We start from the raw sequence: 11,823 nt of genomic DNA, 5'->3' as shown, positions 1-11,823 counted from the left end.
CCCTTGGGATTACACAAGTAGTAGTTAATAATATTCTGGCTCAAATCTGACGGTTTTATAACATAACTAAAAAGTACGAAAAGGATGGGAATTAGGCAGCCTACTCTACCGAGTCACAGTATTTGTCAGTATCATCCTCTGCGACATTTTCCCAACCATCTTTACCAAGATCGTAGAACAAACTCACCCACCCTGATCATGGGCCGATGCCACACGCGTGACAGGCACGTGCAAGCAAAGCTTCGATCATCATATAAACCCCCAGTGCACTGATGAGACCATGTCACGAGCAGCAGAGAGCGGTAATCACAACATGGCGCTGCGATTGGAGGCGAAGGTCATCACGACGACCAACCACGACGCCGACCGGCCGGCGACGGCGGCGGCGGTCACCGACGTCGACGAGGACGAGCTGTTCGAGCTGGACATCGCCCTCCTCGACGGCCGTTCTGCTGCTGCTGCTGCTGCTGCTGCTGCTGCCGACGACGATGCTGGTGGGCACGCCCTGCTGGCCAACTGCCTGCTGCCGGTGCGCTCGGTGAGCAACGCGGTGCCGGTCGCGGCCAGCACGTCGTACCCCTACTCCGGCTACCACAGCTCGAGGAGGCTCATCTTCACCGGCGGCGTCGGCAGGAGGTTTCTTGGACGGTCGGCTGGGAGTTCGGCGAGGTTGTGCTTCTCGAGCAGAGGATTCGAGACCTTGGGCAACTACTACTTTCAGAGATACTGAGCAAGAGTTGCTATAGGTCCAGTGGCTTAAGCCCAGAGTCTGCATTTTCGGCCCAATATGATCCATCTCTGTACTCATTTGTGGCCCGGTCGTAGCGTGGTGAGAATAAATAACTTCGTGTAAATGATCCTAGACAAAAGAAAGTATAACTTCGACTCGTCGAGCTTTATCAAACTCCTTTTTATTTCAGGTATAAGATTCTAAAAGGAAGCTTGCACATCAGGATTTGAAGTTTTGAACCATAGATTTGTGATCAAATATATGCATAGCTCCGTCATGTGTCAATTATTGTATTGATATGCAAATGATAGGTCCCTTCCACCTCTTTTGAGACTAATTCTCATAGAGATATGCATTATAAATAAATCCAACCAAATGTTTTAAAACATTGATTCCATTGTTATTCATTAACTAGCCATGGCTAAAGATAAGATATTCAAGCTAGCTACGCCGATATTAATTCTTTCTGGTGGCGATGACGATAGCGGCGCTGGAACAGTAAAACCTGAGAAACAAAATACACATCATATATATTTAGTATCTATACTAAATAAATGAAAGTTTGCAAATAAAAATTTTCAATTTGTACTTAATAAATACATGCTAGTAAAAAATATAAATAGTATTAACGACTTACTTCTGCATCGGCTTCCTGCTGGCACTGGCTGGTCACAGTCGCGGCAAGACGAAGAATCTTACTTATGCTTACTGTGCTCTCCTCTTCAATGGTGAGGATGTGGCAGATGCAAGCCATGTCAGCATGGTCCACAGCGACACGACACGAAGGATTTGGACGGACGTAGTCTCCTGGGATCTTGATGGTGAACCTGCATTTCCGCAGGACCAACTCTTTCTCGGCGTAGCAGTCTGGCTCGCCCCAAGCTTGATGTGCTGCAAACATGGTGAAAACTAGAGCAGATGCCAGAAGTCCAAGGGTTACTTTTGTAGCCATTTTGTGCAAGTATGGTGTGGGTGTGTTGCTTCTATGGTAGCCAGCGTCTTCTACATATCTTACATGTCTTGCACCAGTGTATTTATATAGCATGTTGGGATATGAGGCTAACTATGATGTACGGATGCAGCAATCTGCAAGTTGATACTACTGCATTAAAATTTGAGTGACGCCGAGGTCATAAATGTTTAGAAATCTTTTGAACAACCGTGAATACCGAATCTCCGAGTCGCGAGAGGAAATAGATGTTTAGAAATCTTTGAACAAATGCGAATACCGCATCCAAAACGTGAGTCGTGAAGCAAAATAAATGACCGCGGGACCGAATTATGGTATCCTAGCACTTCAATAAAGATGAAGATAAAATGATCTTGATATATATCTTTTATCACGCAACTATCAAACTCATAAATCATTTAATTTTGTATACCAGTTCACAATCTCAACACGCAACTCCATTGTTGCCCGCCTGTGCTCCTAAAATTAATGAATACAAGCATCGAGTCTAGGATTTGAATTCTGGCGGGATCAACTATGGTTTTTTTTTTTTCCGATCAAACGTCGTGCTGGTGTGATAGCATGGGCCGAGTAAGCCCAAAGGACCCTTTACAACAATGGTCCAAAATGATTCAGGTCCACAACCATTTATGGGCCTGGTAGCGGAGGGCTTGCCAGGGGCCCACTAGCGGGCGACCCAGTTTCATGTGAATGGGCGCACAGAAATTCGTCTTCCAAAGCCGCTGGCGTAGTCCGCCAGTGTTCCGGCGCCCAAGCCATGGGGGCACTGAGCACAGGACTCTGGGGGAGCCGCCTCGGCGGCGATGACGCCTCCAATCCCCCAGGCCCCGGCTTCTGGGGGATGTAGGCGCCGCTTCGCCGCTCAGCGATTGCTTCCACCGAGATGGGGGCGGCGGCGAGCGGTGAGGATTTGCTCGGTCCCCGCCCTCCCTCTGACCGGGTTGAGGTTTCCATATTTCTTTTTTTGTTGAAAGTTGAAACATTCGATGCTTTGTTTAGGTGCTGCTGGTTTAGTAGTTCCACTTATACGTTTCAATTAGCGAAAACTATCATGGCCTGCTAGGTGTGTTAGTTGTCTGCCTTGGCCACAACTGTGCTACTTTTACTTTGATTGTCTCCTAATCCAGACCAGCAGATATCTGATATTTATGTGACTTCATTTGATAACATTCTCGTGAACGTTAGATACTATACTCGAGCTGAGTTGATTTTCGTCGCAAAAAAATGTTGTGTTTGATTTTATATAGCCGTGATAAAACTGGGCTGCTGCAGATTAGCTGTGTGTTCCACGTTTCGCTGAGCGAAATTAGGTTGCATGTCATAGGAACCTAGAGACCAGAAAGAATAAAGTTGCCTACTATTGTCGAATCTCTAGTGAACCTAAAGTTCAGAAAGGACAAAAGCTACTATAGTTAAATGAACAGTTGCATAGCTGGGACGCCATCAGTGTGATCTCCGTGTGCTAAGCACAGGGAAGGAAAGAGCAAGAGAGAAAAAAAGAAACAAACCTCTAGGATATGGCCAATTTGGGGAAGCATTTTCTAACTATGGCCAATTTTCAGAACATGTCATCGTCAAAATAAATGGGTTTCATTTCATAAATAAAAATATAAAATGATTTTTGAATTGTAAAATATAAATGTGTGATGATTTGTAGCGTAACTCTTATATGCAACTAAGTACTCGGTGTTGAAGTTGCCACCTATGATAAGATTCCGTCCTACTTATTTAGTGCTTCCTTTGTCATCTTTCATTGCATCTTTTGCCACTCAATGATTACTAAGGAAAAGGTCCAATCATCCAGTCAATTGAAACTCTGTTTAGTTTTCTTTTGCTATTATATATCAAAATGAAACAACTTGGGTATATATGAGATTTTTAACAACCATGTTTAATATTGAACCTAGAAATTCTCACATTCATCGGAGGATATGAAAACCAATTGTTTGATAGGTTTGAATTTTACATTTGTGGATTGTTAAGATAAGTTAGAACTCTAAATCAGAATAGATCATATCATTATGTCTAGATTAGAAGATATCGTATATTCATGTACTTTTTTGCCTGTGGGGGATGTCCAGCCCTGGTTTCTGACTTTCAGTGAAAAATTGTCTTATATATAAAATTTGACCACAAGCATTGATCATTCATGATTCCCAATCTTGACACTAAGAAAACAATCTAACACTGATACACTCTGCAAAATGGATCTCGCTTATTTATAGGGTGATGTAGAATAAGATCATCGTCCTCGTAGAAAGAAGATCAGAAGGCCCTTGTTTATCATCAGGTGGACAGTGTTTCAGCGTCTCCTGGCAGCAGTTTCTCTCTGTGCATTGAAGTAGACAGCAGCTACAGGGAGACCAAGGTCATTTTCCTCAGCAAACTGCCGGGTGTTGAAATGATCCCTGATGGATGGCACAGTTACAGTTTGCCTGCGCTTCTGCTTGAAGAGTACAAAAATGAACCTATGGATACCGATGTTAGGTCTTGGGCTCTCGTAGCTTATGACCTCTCGCCCTGAAAGACTCATGGTTGTTAATTCAAAGAACAAATGGAACATGGAATCAACTAAGCACGAACCAGCTGAATAACCTACCAAAGGAGGCATCTGTTGTACCAGGTATATCAGTCACGATCCTGCAAATGTAAAGGATGAAATTTAGCCACACCGCTCTTGCTTTAAGTGCTCGGGAAACATGTTGTTTTTTATGTATGCAAGGTGTGATATCTTGCAATCCCTGAGGTAAAGAAATGCTGAATATTACCAGTGAAGGTGCTCCCTTAGATATGGATCACTTGGCCCTGGGACATCTGGATCTGTCATAACCTGAAATTCAAAGAACTTTGGCCATTAAGGAAGGAATGGTACATATAGAATGGTTGGATTCAACTATGAAGAATTTGACTGCTAACCAATGTAAAGAAAGACCGTAAATCACCCCCTTGAACCTCCACTCTTGGTTTAGATACAACTGCTGATGGGTAGATCTCATGGCCATTGCATACAAGCTTGTTTGAGTTGTAGGTCACTATCATCTTTACACATGGGTTAAAGGAGTCAAGAACTTCTCCAATCACCCGACCAACTACGAGAGGCTCCACAGACCTAGACATGGTTGGAGGGACAGGTATTTGTATTTTGCACAACAAGTGATCTGACTGAATGCAGCGAGCTATTGCACTCAAAGATGTGCTGTGAACTGCTTATTGGGCACTGGTAGAGTACAAGCCTCTATTTATAGTGGTTTGGAGCCTGCTGCCAACTGTAGGATCAAAGAGGATGTGAAGCATGTGTGTTTCTTTAGTTGGGTATGCTGTGGATGCAGCTGAAAAGGCAACAGGAAGCTTGTACCGCTTTTTCCAAGAAAGCCAATAAAGGGTGTTATGTCTTCTCTATCAATTATAGACAGAATCTATGCAAGCATTGCTTCGTGTATCTTCATTGAAGTTCTTGGGATAAAGCATTATTCCCCTCAAAACCATCTGATATGAATAATGATGACTACAAATGTGGTGTTATTTTGTTACTGATATAAACACATTGTAGATATTCTTTCAAGACTGAAACAAAGTCCTTCAGTACGCTATCGCTATGGAGTCCTCAAGAAAATACATGACAGATCAATATGTATATGTTATATCTTTATAGAACATAAACACATTCAGCGAAGGGGGTCAGTAAGATTACAAAGCTAAACTATCTGGTATTTGTTGTAAAGAGAGTTTGCCGCCTACAAGTTGGGTCCGCATGATAATCACATAGCAGAATTTGATGCTTAACCATGTTATCAAATTGTTGTGTGCCATAAAACCACTGCCATCTGATTTCTGGATAGCTTGTTTCGAGTAACTTAATCTTATTTCTTACCAAGATGGCATCTCTACATAACTGTTTGTGTCAAGTTAGGAAGTATGGCTTTTGTGGGGATAAAAGGAAAATGGGGGGGGGGGGGGGGGGGGGGGGGGTATTTTTTCACAGGCTTGGAAGACAAAATTTGCTGCACTGTTGATGTGGAAGCCTTTGAGGTCTGCAGAATATGATGCTTAATCACCTTACCAAATTTGTATCCACTCTGCACTTTTTAAAGGAAAAAATGAGCTATTCTGGAAAATTTTTAGTAGCATCTGATTTCTGGTGATCACATTAAAATACCTTATGTGAAACAAGAAAAGGCATCTAGTTGAAATTATTTATGGCAAGTTATGAAGTCTGGCCTTTCTGGAACTAAATGGGGAAAGTAAGGAATATGATTCTTTGGAATTTGGTTTTTGGTGAAACTATCAATTCCATTTGGCATAACTGATTTGATGTTTACTGAAATTGCTGATATTCTTATCCTCCTGTTTTCTAATATCTCTTTTTAATTATCTAGGGGATACAATGTTGCCCTGTCCGCGTGGAAGCCTCTCAACCCTCAAATGTTCATCTTTGCTGGCTTATTCGTTTAGGCAACCCTCATTTAGCTGCCTCTTTTTTTGTTAAGGAAAAAAGAAGCTTTGAGTTCAATTGCTGCTAGAATCTTTCATCGAACTGTGATACCAGCTGATTTACCATTATTATCTGTTTATTCTTTTATTTGGAATGCTATGACAAGTCATCACTGAAGAGAATAAAGGAACAGAACGCAGTGCCGCCACCACTTCATCATGTGGGGGTGCTGTCTTGTGCATAGATGTCAATTCAGTTATAAAAAGTTCTTAGGTTCTTCTTGATTGAGGTATTAAAAAATCTTTATAGATTTCCATAAGTGGTGGAGCCAAGTACAGGTTTGTGCATTCTTCTGTTATGGTCAAATGTCATCATGCCTGCTTGGCAACATGCGCAAGTGGAGGTGGAGTCAAGTACAGCTTGGTGACAACTTTCTGCTCCCAGAAAAGGCCATGATATTTGCTTGACACCTAGCTAAGGTAGTGGAACCTCGTAGCTGTTCCAGCCAATGGTAAGGCCATGGTTAGCTGCTCCATGGGTAGGAAAATCTCTATTTTTGGGAAACTGGACCAGTTTAGCGATATCAGTTTAGGGCTTTCTCATCCATACATCAAATGATTTGCATTGGTTTCTCTCTCTCTCTTTTTTTCTCTCCACTGATTTCAGTGATTTTTAAGTTTCTTTCCAGTGAAGTTTACTAGTTCTGTATTCTGTGGATAAAAATTGGTCAGTTGCCAGAGTTCGATGGGAGCAATAACGGACGGCTACCAATAATTGGTATACAGCCGCTTTTGTACCCTGCGCATCTTTTGGTCGGTATACTGAATGGTGAGTGGTGACTAGTGTCTATGGCATCTTGACTAGTTCCAGTTACATCAAAATCTTCACTAGTTACTCTCTAACCTATACTAAAACAATAATAAAAGTCCAAGGTTGCTTTACCAATGTTCAGCTTCATTAGCAAGTTTCTATTTGTACATCTCTGCAGCACAGCACAATAATAACCATCTTTCACCTCCATGCAGATGGTGATGTTTCTTGGTTATTGTCATAAGCTGTTATTGGACACCTCTGATGTTTGAAGCCCCTCGGCAAAAAGGAGCCGTCCACTGAGCCTTTGTCCTAGAATATGTAGAGTGGTAAGTAACCAACCTGAATGACGGGAGGATCATTGTGGGCCAATGCCGGGAGGCAAGTAGATACTCAGATCATGACATGAAGACTTTTGAAGCAAGAGGCCATGCTGCAACAGATCTCCATGGATCATGTCGCCCCTTGATTGAGTACTAGTCATTATCCAAGCACACAAGGTAAAACTCAAAAGTTGTGATTGTGGTTGTTGACAGTGTCCAAGTTCCGTGCGGATTCGGTTCATGGATTGGGCGGTCAACGGCACGAGATTTGGAGAGATTCATTTTTTATCCCCCAATCACAACAGTTGCATGAAAGCTCTTAAGCTCATATCCACCCTGCAAGGACTGGAGCATTTCGTGCCTTGACTTTTTTTTTTTTGCTACTGCTGCGTTATTTGAATTGACCTGAAAAATGTGGAAATAGTTTATAAATATAACCCGAAAACAGCCGAAGTTAAATTCGCTTATCTTGGCGTGCACTTTTGTCCGGGTACTGTGCACATGAAAGTCATCAAATGTGTAGCCTTTCTGTGGACGCACAAGTCTGGTTGTAGTCCTGTCCTGGTATCACCGTGCATGTGCTTCAGAAGAAGAGCAGTGAAGAGGAAGGCCAACGGGTAAATTTGTCTACGTTGTTTTGTGAATTGTAATTGAGTTCTTGTCTCTACGGACACAATCATCCTGTACTGAAATCCACAGGAATGGGCTCTGATCCGGGATCCATTCGCGTGATGCCAACGAGTTCAGTTGCCCACCAAGCAGTACCAACTTGCATTGTGGTTTCGCTTTCGATGTGCGCACCGAAATGGCCACCGGTTTCTGGAGCCTCTTGAGTCATCTACCTTTGGCATCTAGGATGTGTGACTCTTTTCTTTGGAGGTTCACTTCTTGGTACAACATTCTTGGCAACATCACAGATTCTTTCCTGCACCCACTTGCATTTCAAGCGAAAACTCTGAACGACAGTACGACACGGGCATCAAGCGGAGATCACGAGTGCAGTCTGAAGTGTAGATTGAGGCTCTGATGGTCACCAGATACCAAGAGCACGCCTCTGAATAATCCACTGAGCTAAGCACCATGTGATGTCTGATCCGCTGCCAGTTTGCTCGATCGGCACCAACGACTCAGATGACTAGGCCGATGTACTGCAACAGCATTCACAGATCTTATCTCTTATTCACAGCAGTGATCTACTGACTACTGGTACCCCTCGCAGTTGCAACACTGCAAAGAGCACATAAGCAGCAACACAGGAGCAAAAACCTGACAGACAGTAGCCATGATGCGGGGGGCAAAAGGAAGTAAATCCTGAATCAGGTCACACTCAAATAACTCAAATTCATGTAGTGAAATGCAATGTACAATTGTCATATCATCAAAGTAGGAAGAACCGGAATGTTTGCTTCATTTGTGTGCATCATGTGGGATGTGAAATGTACTTACTTGGCATAAATTAGCAATACGTATACCAGGGTTTATGTCGACTAAAAAAGAAAGTAGGTGGTACACAATCTGCCTGTCGTTCATTACATTTTGGAGAGCCACCCTTTGCAAAATCACTTCCTATGGGATGACGCCGCTTCATCTTTTGATTTTTAGGAGGTGAAAACATCCATCCTTGTTCGGAGGCCAACAACATGGAAAAAAAAACCCTACAGCCCAAGTCTCGCTGCCTGGTTCAGATTGCTATTCTACAGTTTCAGTCCAGAGTGAATGGCAACTACACCACCCACGAGGTTTTCATATTCCACCCTCTGGAATCCGGCTTCCTGGATCATCTGAGCAAACTTTTCCTGCGGAGGTACAAGTCTGGTCAGCTTGTTGATTTTTGATAGCCACTCTCACCCCTATCTTATAGCTTAACATCTATCCCATTACCTGATTTGGGAACCGACGTATACTCTCAACCAAGTATTGGTACGACTGTCGATCACCAGCAACCAGCTCTCCCATAGTTGGAACCAGAGAAAAAGAATAAACATCGTAGCTGAAAAAAAGGGCAGCAAATTTGAAAGAGGACAGGAAAAAAGGATACTGTACGACATAAGGCTTGCACTACTTTTTTCACTGCCAACAAACAGAGAAGGAAAGCTTACTCTGTTTTCACAAAACCCTAGCAAGGACAATATTAGCATTTTTTTAAGGGATAAACAACACAGTGCAACTTTTTTACAACAGACAGAAAAAAATGATCACATTTGGACACCCTTGACAGTGTTTAACACACTGCTAAGGTGGCAATTTGTTAGCATGATTAGCACCAATTGTGATTTTTGGACTTGAACTGCGAGATAGTTCAAAACATTGTAGCCCTGGTATTTGCTTGTTTATTTTTGCTATCGTACATGAAAAAGAATATTCAGAGCATCATCTCTTATACAAGTTAATCCTACAAAGACAAATAAATGATTGAGGAAACTTACATCTCTTTAAATACCGGGACATCCACATGACTCAACTCCAAGCATAGGAACCTCCCACCTCGCTTTAGAACTCTGAAACATGCCAATCAATGTAACAGTAAAGAGGTTTTAGAACCGTGAACTAAGCAAATGGACTCTAAAACATGCCAATCCATATTACAGTAATGAGATTTTAGAACCATCAAACATCAACTAAGCAAACGTAGTAGAACATGAAAAACTTAATTCATAATACTGCACTTGAAGAAGAAAAACTTAATCCAAGGATACAGCACATGAAAAATGGACACAGATATGGAAGTTCAGAACAGTGGGGACAGCTTGCAACATACTTGAAACATAGGCACTACTAGTTTTTTGGTTTGGTATTTCTAAATTAGCCAACCTGTAAGCTTCAGCTAGGGCTTTCTCAATGTGTGTCACATTTCTGATCCCAAATGCGATAGTATAGCCATCCATAGATCCATCCTCAAAACTCAGAGCTTCTGCATCTCCTTGTATCCAGCTAAGACAATGTTCTCCGCTATAACCTGAATAAAAAATGAACAACAGAATTCACACCTGAGATGGAGGTGCAAAATATATTAAAAAGTTAATGTAGAGACCTCTTTCTGCAGCACGCTTCTTCCCAACGTTTAGCATATTTGGATTAATGTCACAGACATAAATGTGGGTGTCTTCTTCGGTATCAGTAAGAGTACCCTGCATAGCTCTGTGGCCCACGCTCTTAATTCTTTCCAGTACACGAAAAGCAACATCTCCTGAAATCATAGGAATGACATGAACAAGCATCAGAGTTTTGTCCTACGTCAAATTTCACGCTGCACAAAGTGAATTTGAAAATTATACAAGAACTCCTGGAAATAGAACCCTTCAACAGAGATCAGAAAACAAGAAACATAAACATGACGCATGATCGCAACTAAAAGGCACGTGATAGCATCGACCATGCAAGAACCTCGGAAGGAGTAACTACCAATATACTGATTATACAGGTACATTGAATTGGAAATTAAGATAGAACATCTACTGTTCATATTAGTGGTAAAAATTGTATTTGTTATTTCCATGGCACACAGCTGAAAGCAACCAGGGAATGAGTATTACCTGTTCCACCAGCCACGTCGAGATGCTTCATCCCCGGAAAGGGATTCAACTTGGAAACAAGCCTGAAAGAAAAGAAACGAAGTTTTTTTTTATAAGAAAAAAGAAACGAAGTTGGTTGGAGTGTGGAACAGTGGAAAACAAAAGAAACGGCAAGGGTAAGCAGCAGCAACCTGTCCTTCCACAGCCTATGCAGGCCGACGCTCATGAGATCGTTCATGAGGTCGTAGCTGGAGGCCACGCTGCTGAAGACGTTCCCAACCAATTTGCTCTTTTCCTCTTCGCGCACCTGCTTGTACCCTGATGGAAGACGAGAATTTCAGGATCTCTACTTCGAAAGAAGCGGGAGTGACGGATAACAGCGATGCGTACCGAAGCTGGTGGCGTGGGAGTGGAGGAATGCCGCCGCCGGGACCGCCTTGCGATTGCATGGTGCCGGAGCCGGAGCCGGAGCCGGAGCCGGAGAGGGCAGGAGGCGGCGTCCTTGGCGGCTACAAAACGCTAGCCTCCTTGCGGCCCGCAGAGCCATTCTGATCCCTTTGTTTAGAGAGGGCGGGACAGCAGCGGCAAGGGCTAGCGGCCTAGCGCCTGGCGGCGGCGGCGAGTGGTCTCCTCTGTCGACGGCGAGTTCCGAGATGAACGGAATAGAACGAGACACGACGATGAGGAATTTTGTGACCTGTGTGGGCTAGGCCGATGGATGGATAATTGGGCCATAGTTCTGTGGGCTTCGGCCTTCGGATTTAAGCAGATCGACAACAGAAGCCTCTTTCTGTCTTTTTTTTTTTTTTTGGTGATCGGTGTTTACAACCTTCCACCGTCACCTGAAGATTCCAAAACCAGGAACTATGGCATTCGTATATTCATTGAACTGCACCAGAAATTCAGAAGATCATTCATTTATTCAGACCATCTTCGAATTCGTGAACAACTGCCGTTTCACTTTGAAGATCATTCATATGCTGCATCTATGTAGGAGCACGGTTCAAGTCTATTTCGAGAACATTTGAAAGGAGACATGCAATTAC

At 42.9% G+C, this 11,823-nt stretch overlaps 3 protein-coding genes and 1 long non-coding RNA gene across 6 annotated transcripts; 2 read left to right on the top strand and 2 right to left on the bottom strand.

The window, feature by feature from the left end:
• Window positions 1–290: 290 nt before the first annotated feature.
• On the top strand, window positions 291–1,116 carry LOC112903411. The gene has a single exon (XM_025972671.1). It carries the CDS (start codon window positions 314–316, stop codon window positions 728–730), a length of 417 nt encoding a protein of 138 aa, XP_025828456.1. The 5' UTR covers window positions 291–313; the 3' UTR covers window positions 731–1,116.
• A 1,314-nt stretch (window positions 1,117–2,430) lies between these two features.
• Window positions 2,431–8,505, top strand: LOC112902239. 2 transcript variants are annotated; one of them, XR_003230521.1, is made up of 4 exons: window positions 2,431–2,602; window positions 6,077–6,960; window positions 7,158–7,882; window positions 7,965–8,505. It is a non-coding gene; the product is annotated as an uncharacterized LOC112902239 (long non-coding RNA). The 2 variants fall into 2 exon arrangements; XR_003230522.1 differs by lacking the exon at window positions 7,965–8,505 and having other exon boundaries at window positions 2,431–2,646; window positions 7,158–7,607.
• Window positions 3,796–4,822, bottom strand: LOC112902238 (CEN-like protein 2). The gene is made up of 4 exons (XM_025971202.1): window positions 4,617–4,822; window positions 4,469–4,530; window positions 4,300–4,340; window positions 3,796–4,220 (listed from the first exon to the last, which is right to left on the bottom strand). Exons 1-4 carry the CDS (start codon window positions 4,815–4,817, stop codon window positions 4,003–4,005), a joined length of 522 nt encoding a protein of 173 aa, XP_025826987.1. The 5' UTR covers window positions 4,818–4,822; the 3' UTR covers window positions 3,796–4,002.
• Window positions 8,506–8,695: 190 nt separating the features above from the next.
• On the bottom strand, window positions 8,696–11,468 carry LOC112902237 (2-methoxy-6-polyprenyl-1,4-benzoquinol methylase, mitochondrial). Of its 2 annotated transcripts, none has more exons than XM_025971201.1 (8): window positions 11,168–11,468; window positions 10,969–11,095; window positions 10,799–10,860; window positions 10,393–10,452; window positions 10,077–10,221; window positions 9,692–9,763; window positions 9,147–9,255; window positions 8,696–9,061 (listed from the first exon to the last, which is right to left on the bottom strand). In XM_025971201.1, the coding sequence occupies exons 1-8, from the start codon at window positions 11,322–11,324 to the stop codon at window positions 8,960–8,962; spliced, it is 834 nt and encodes a 277-aa protein (XP_025826986.1). In that variant the 5' UTR covers window positions 11,325–11,468; the 3' UTR covers window positions 8,696–8,959. The 2 variants fall into 2 exon arrangements, with proteins under 2 accessions (XP_025826986.1, XP_025826985.1); XM_025971200.1 differs by having other exon boundaries at window positions 10,297–10,452; window positions 11,168–11,463.
• Window positions 11,469–11,823: the final 355 nt, after the last annotated feature.

The sequence above is a fragment of the Panicum hallii genome, chromosome 8, assembly GCF_002211085.1.
Source record: "Panicum hallii strain FIL2 chromosome 8, PHallii_v3.1, whole genome shotgun sequence".
Lineage (NCBI taxonomy): Eukaryota > Viridiplantae > Streptophyta > Magnoliopsida > Poales > Poaceae > Panicum > Panicum hallii.
The sequence above is the reverse complement of the archived record's forward strand: the minus strand, read 5'-3'. Positions and strand labels throughout refer to the sequence as shown.

Coding starts and splice junctions, on each gene's coding strand:
- LOC112903411 (XM_025972671.1), top strand. CDS start 314: ATGGCGCTGCGATTGGAGGCGAAGGTCATCACGACGACCAACCACGAC.
- LOC112902238 (XM_025971202.1), bottom strand. CDS start 4,817: ATGTCTAGGTCTGTGGAGCCTCTCGTAGTTGGTCGGGTGATTGGAGAA. Junction 4,531..4,616: donor TACGGTCTTTCTTTACATTG/GTTAGCAGTCAA, acceptor TTTGAATTTCAG/GTTATGACAGATCCAGATGT. Junction 4,221..4,299: donor TACAACAGATGCCTCCTTTG/GTAGGTTATTCA, acceptor TGAGTCTTTCAG/GGCGAGAGGTCATAAGCTAC.
- LOC112902237 (XM_025971200.1), bottom strand. CDS start 11,324: ATGGCTCTGCGGGCCGCAAGGAGGCTAGCGTTTTGTAGCCGCCAAGGA. Junction 10,861..10,968: donor CATAGGCTGTGGAAGGACAG/GTTGCTGCTGCT, acceptor CTTTTCTTTCAG/GCTTGTTTCCAAGTTGAATC. Junction 9,256..9,691: donor GTCCCGGTATTTAAAGAGAT/GTAAGTTTCCTC, acceptor CCTTTTTTTCAG/CTACGATGTTTATTCTTTTT.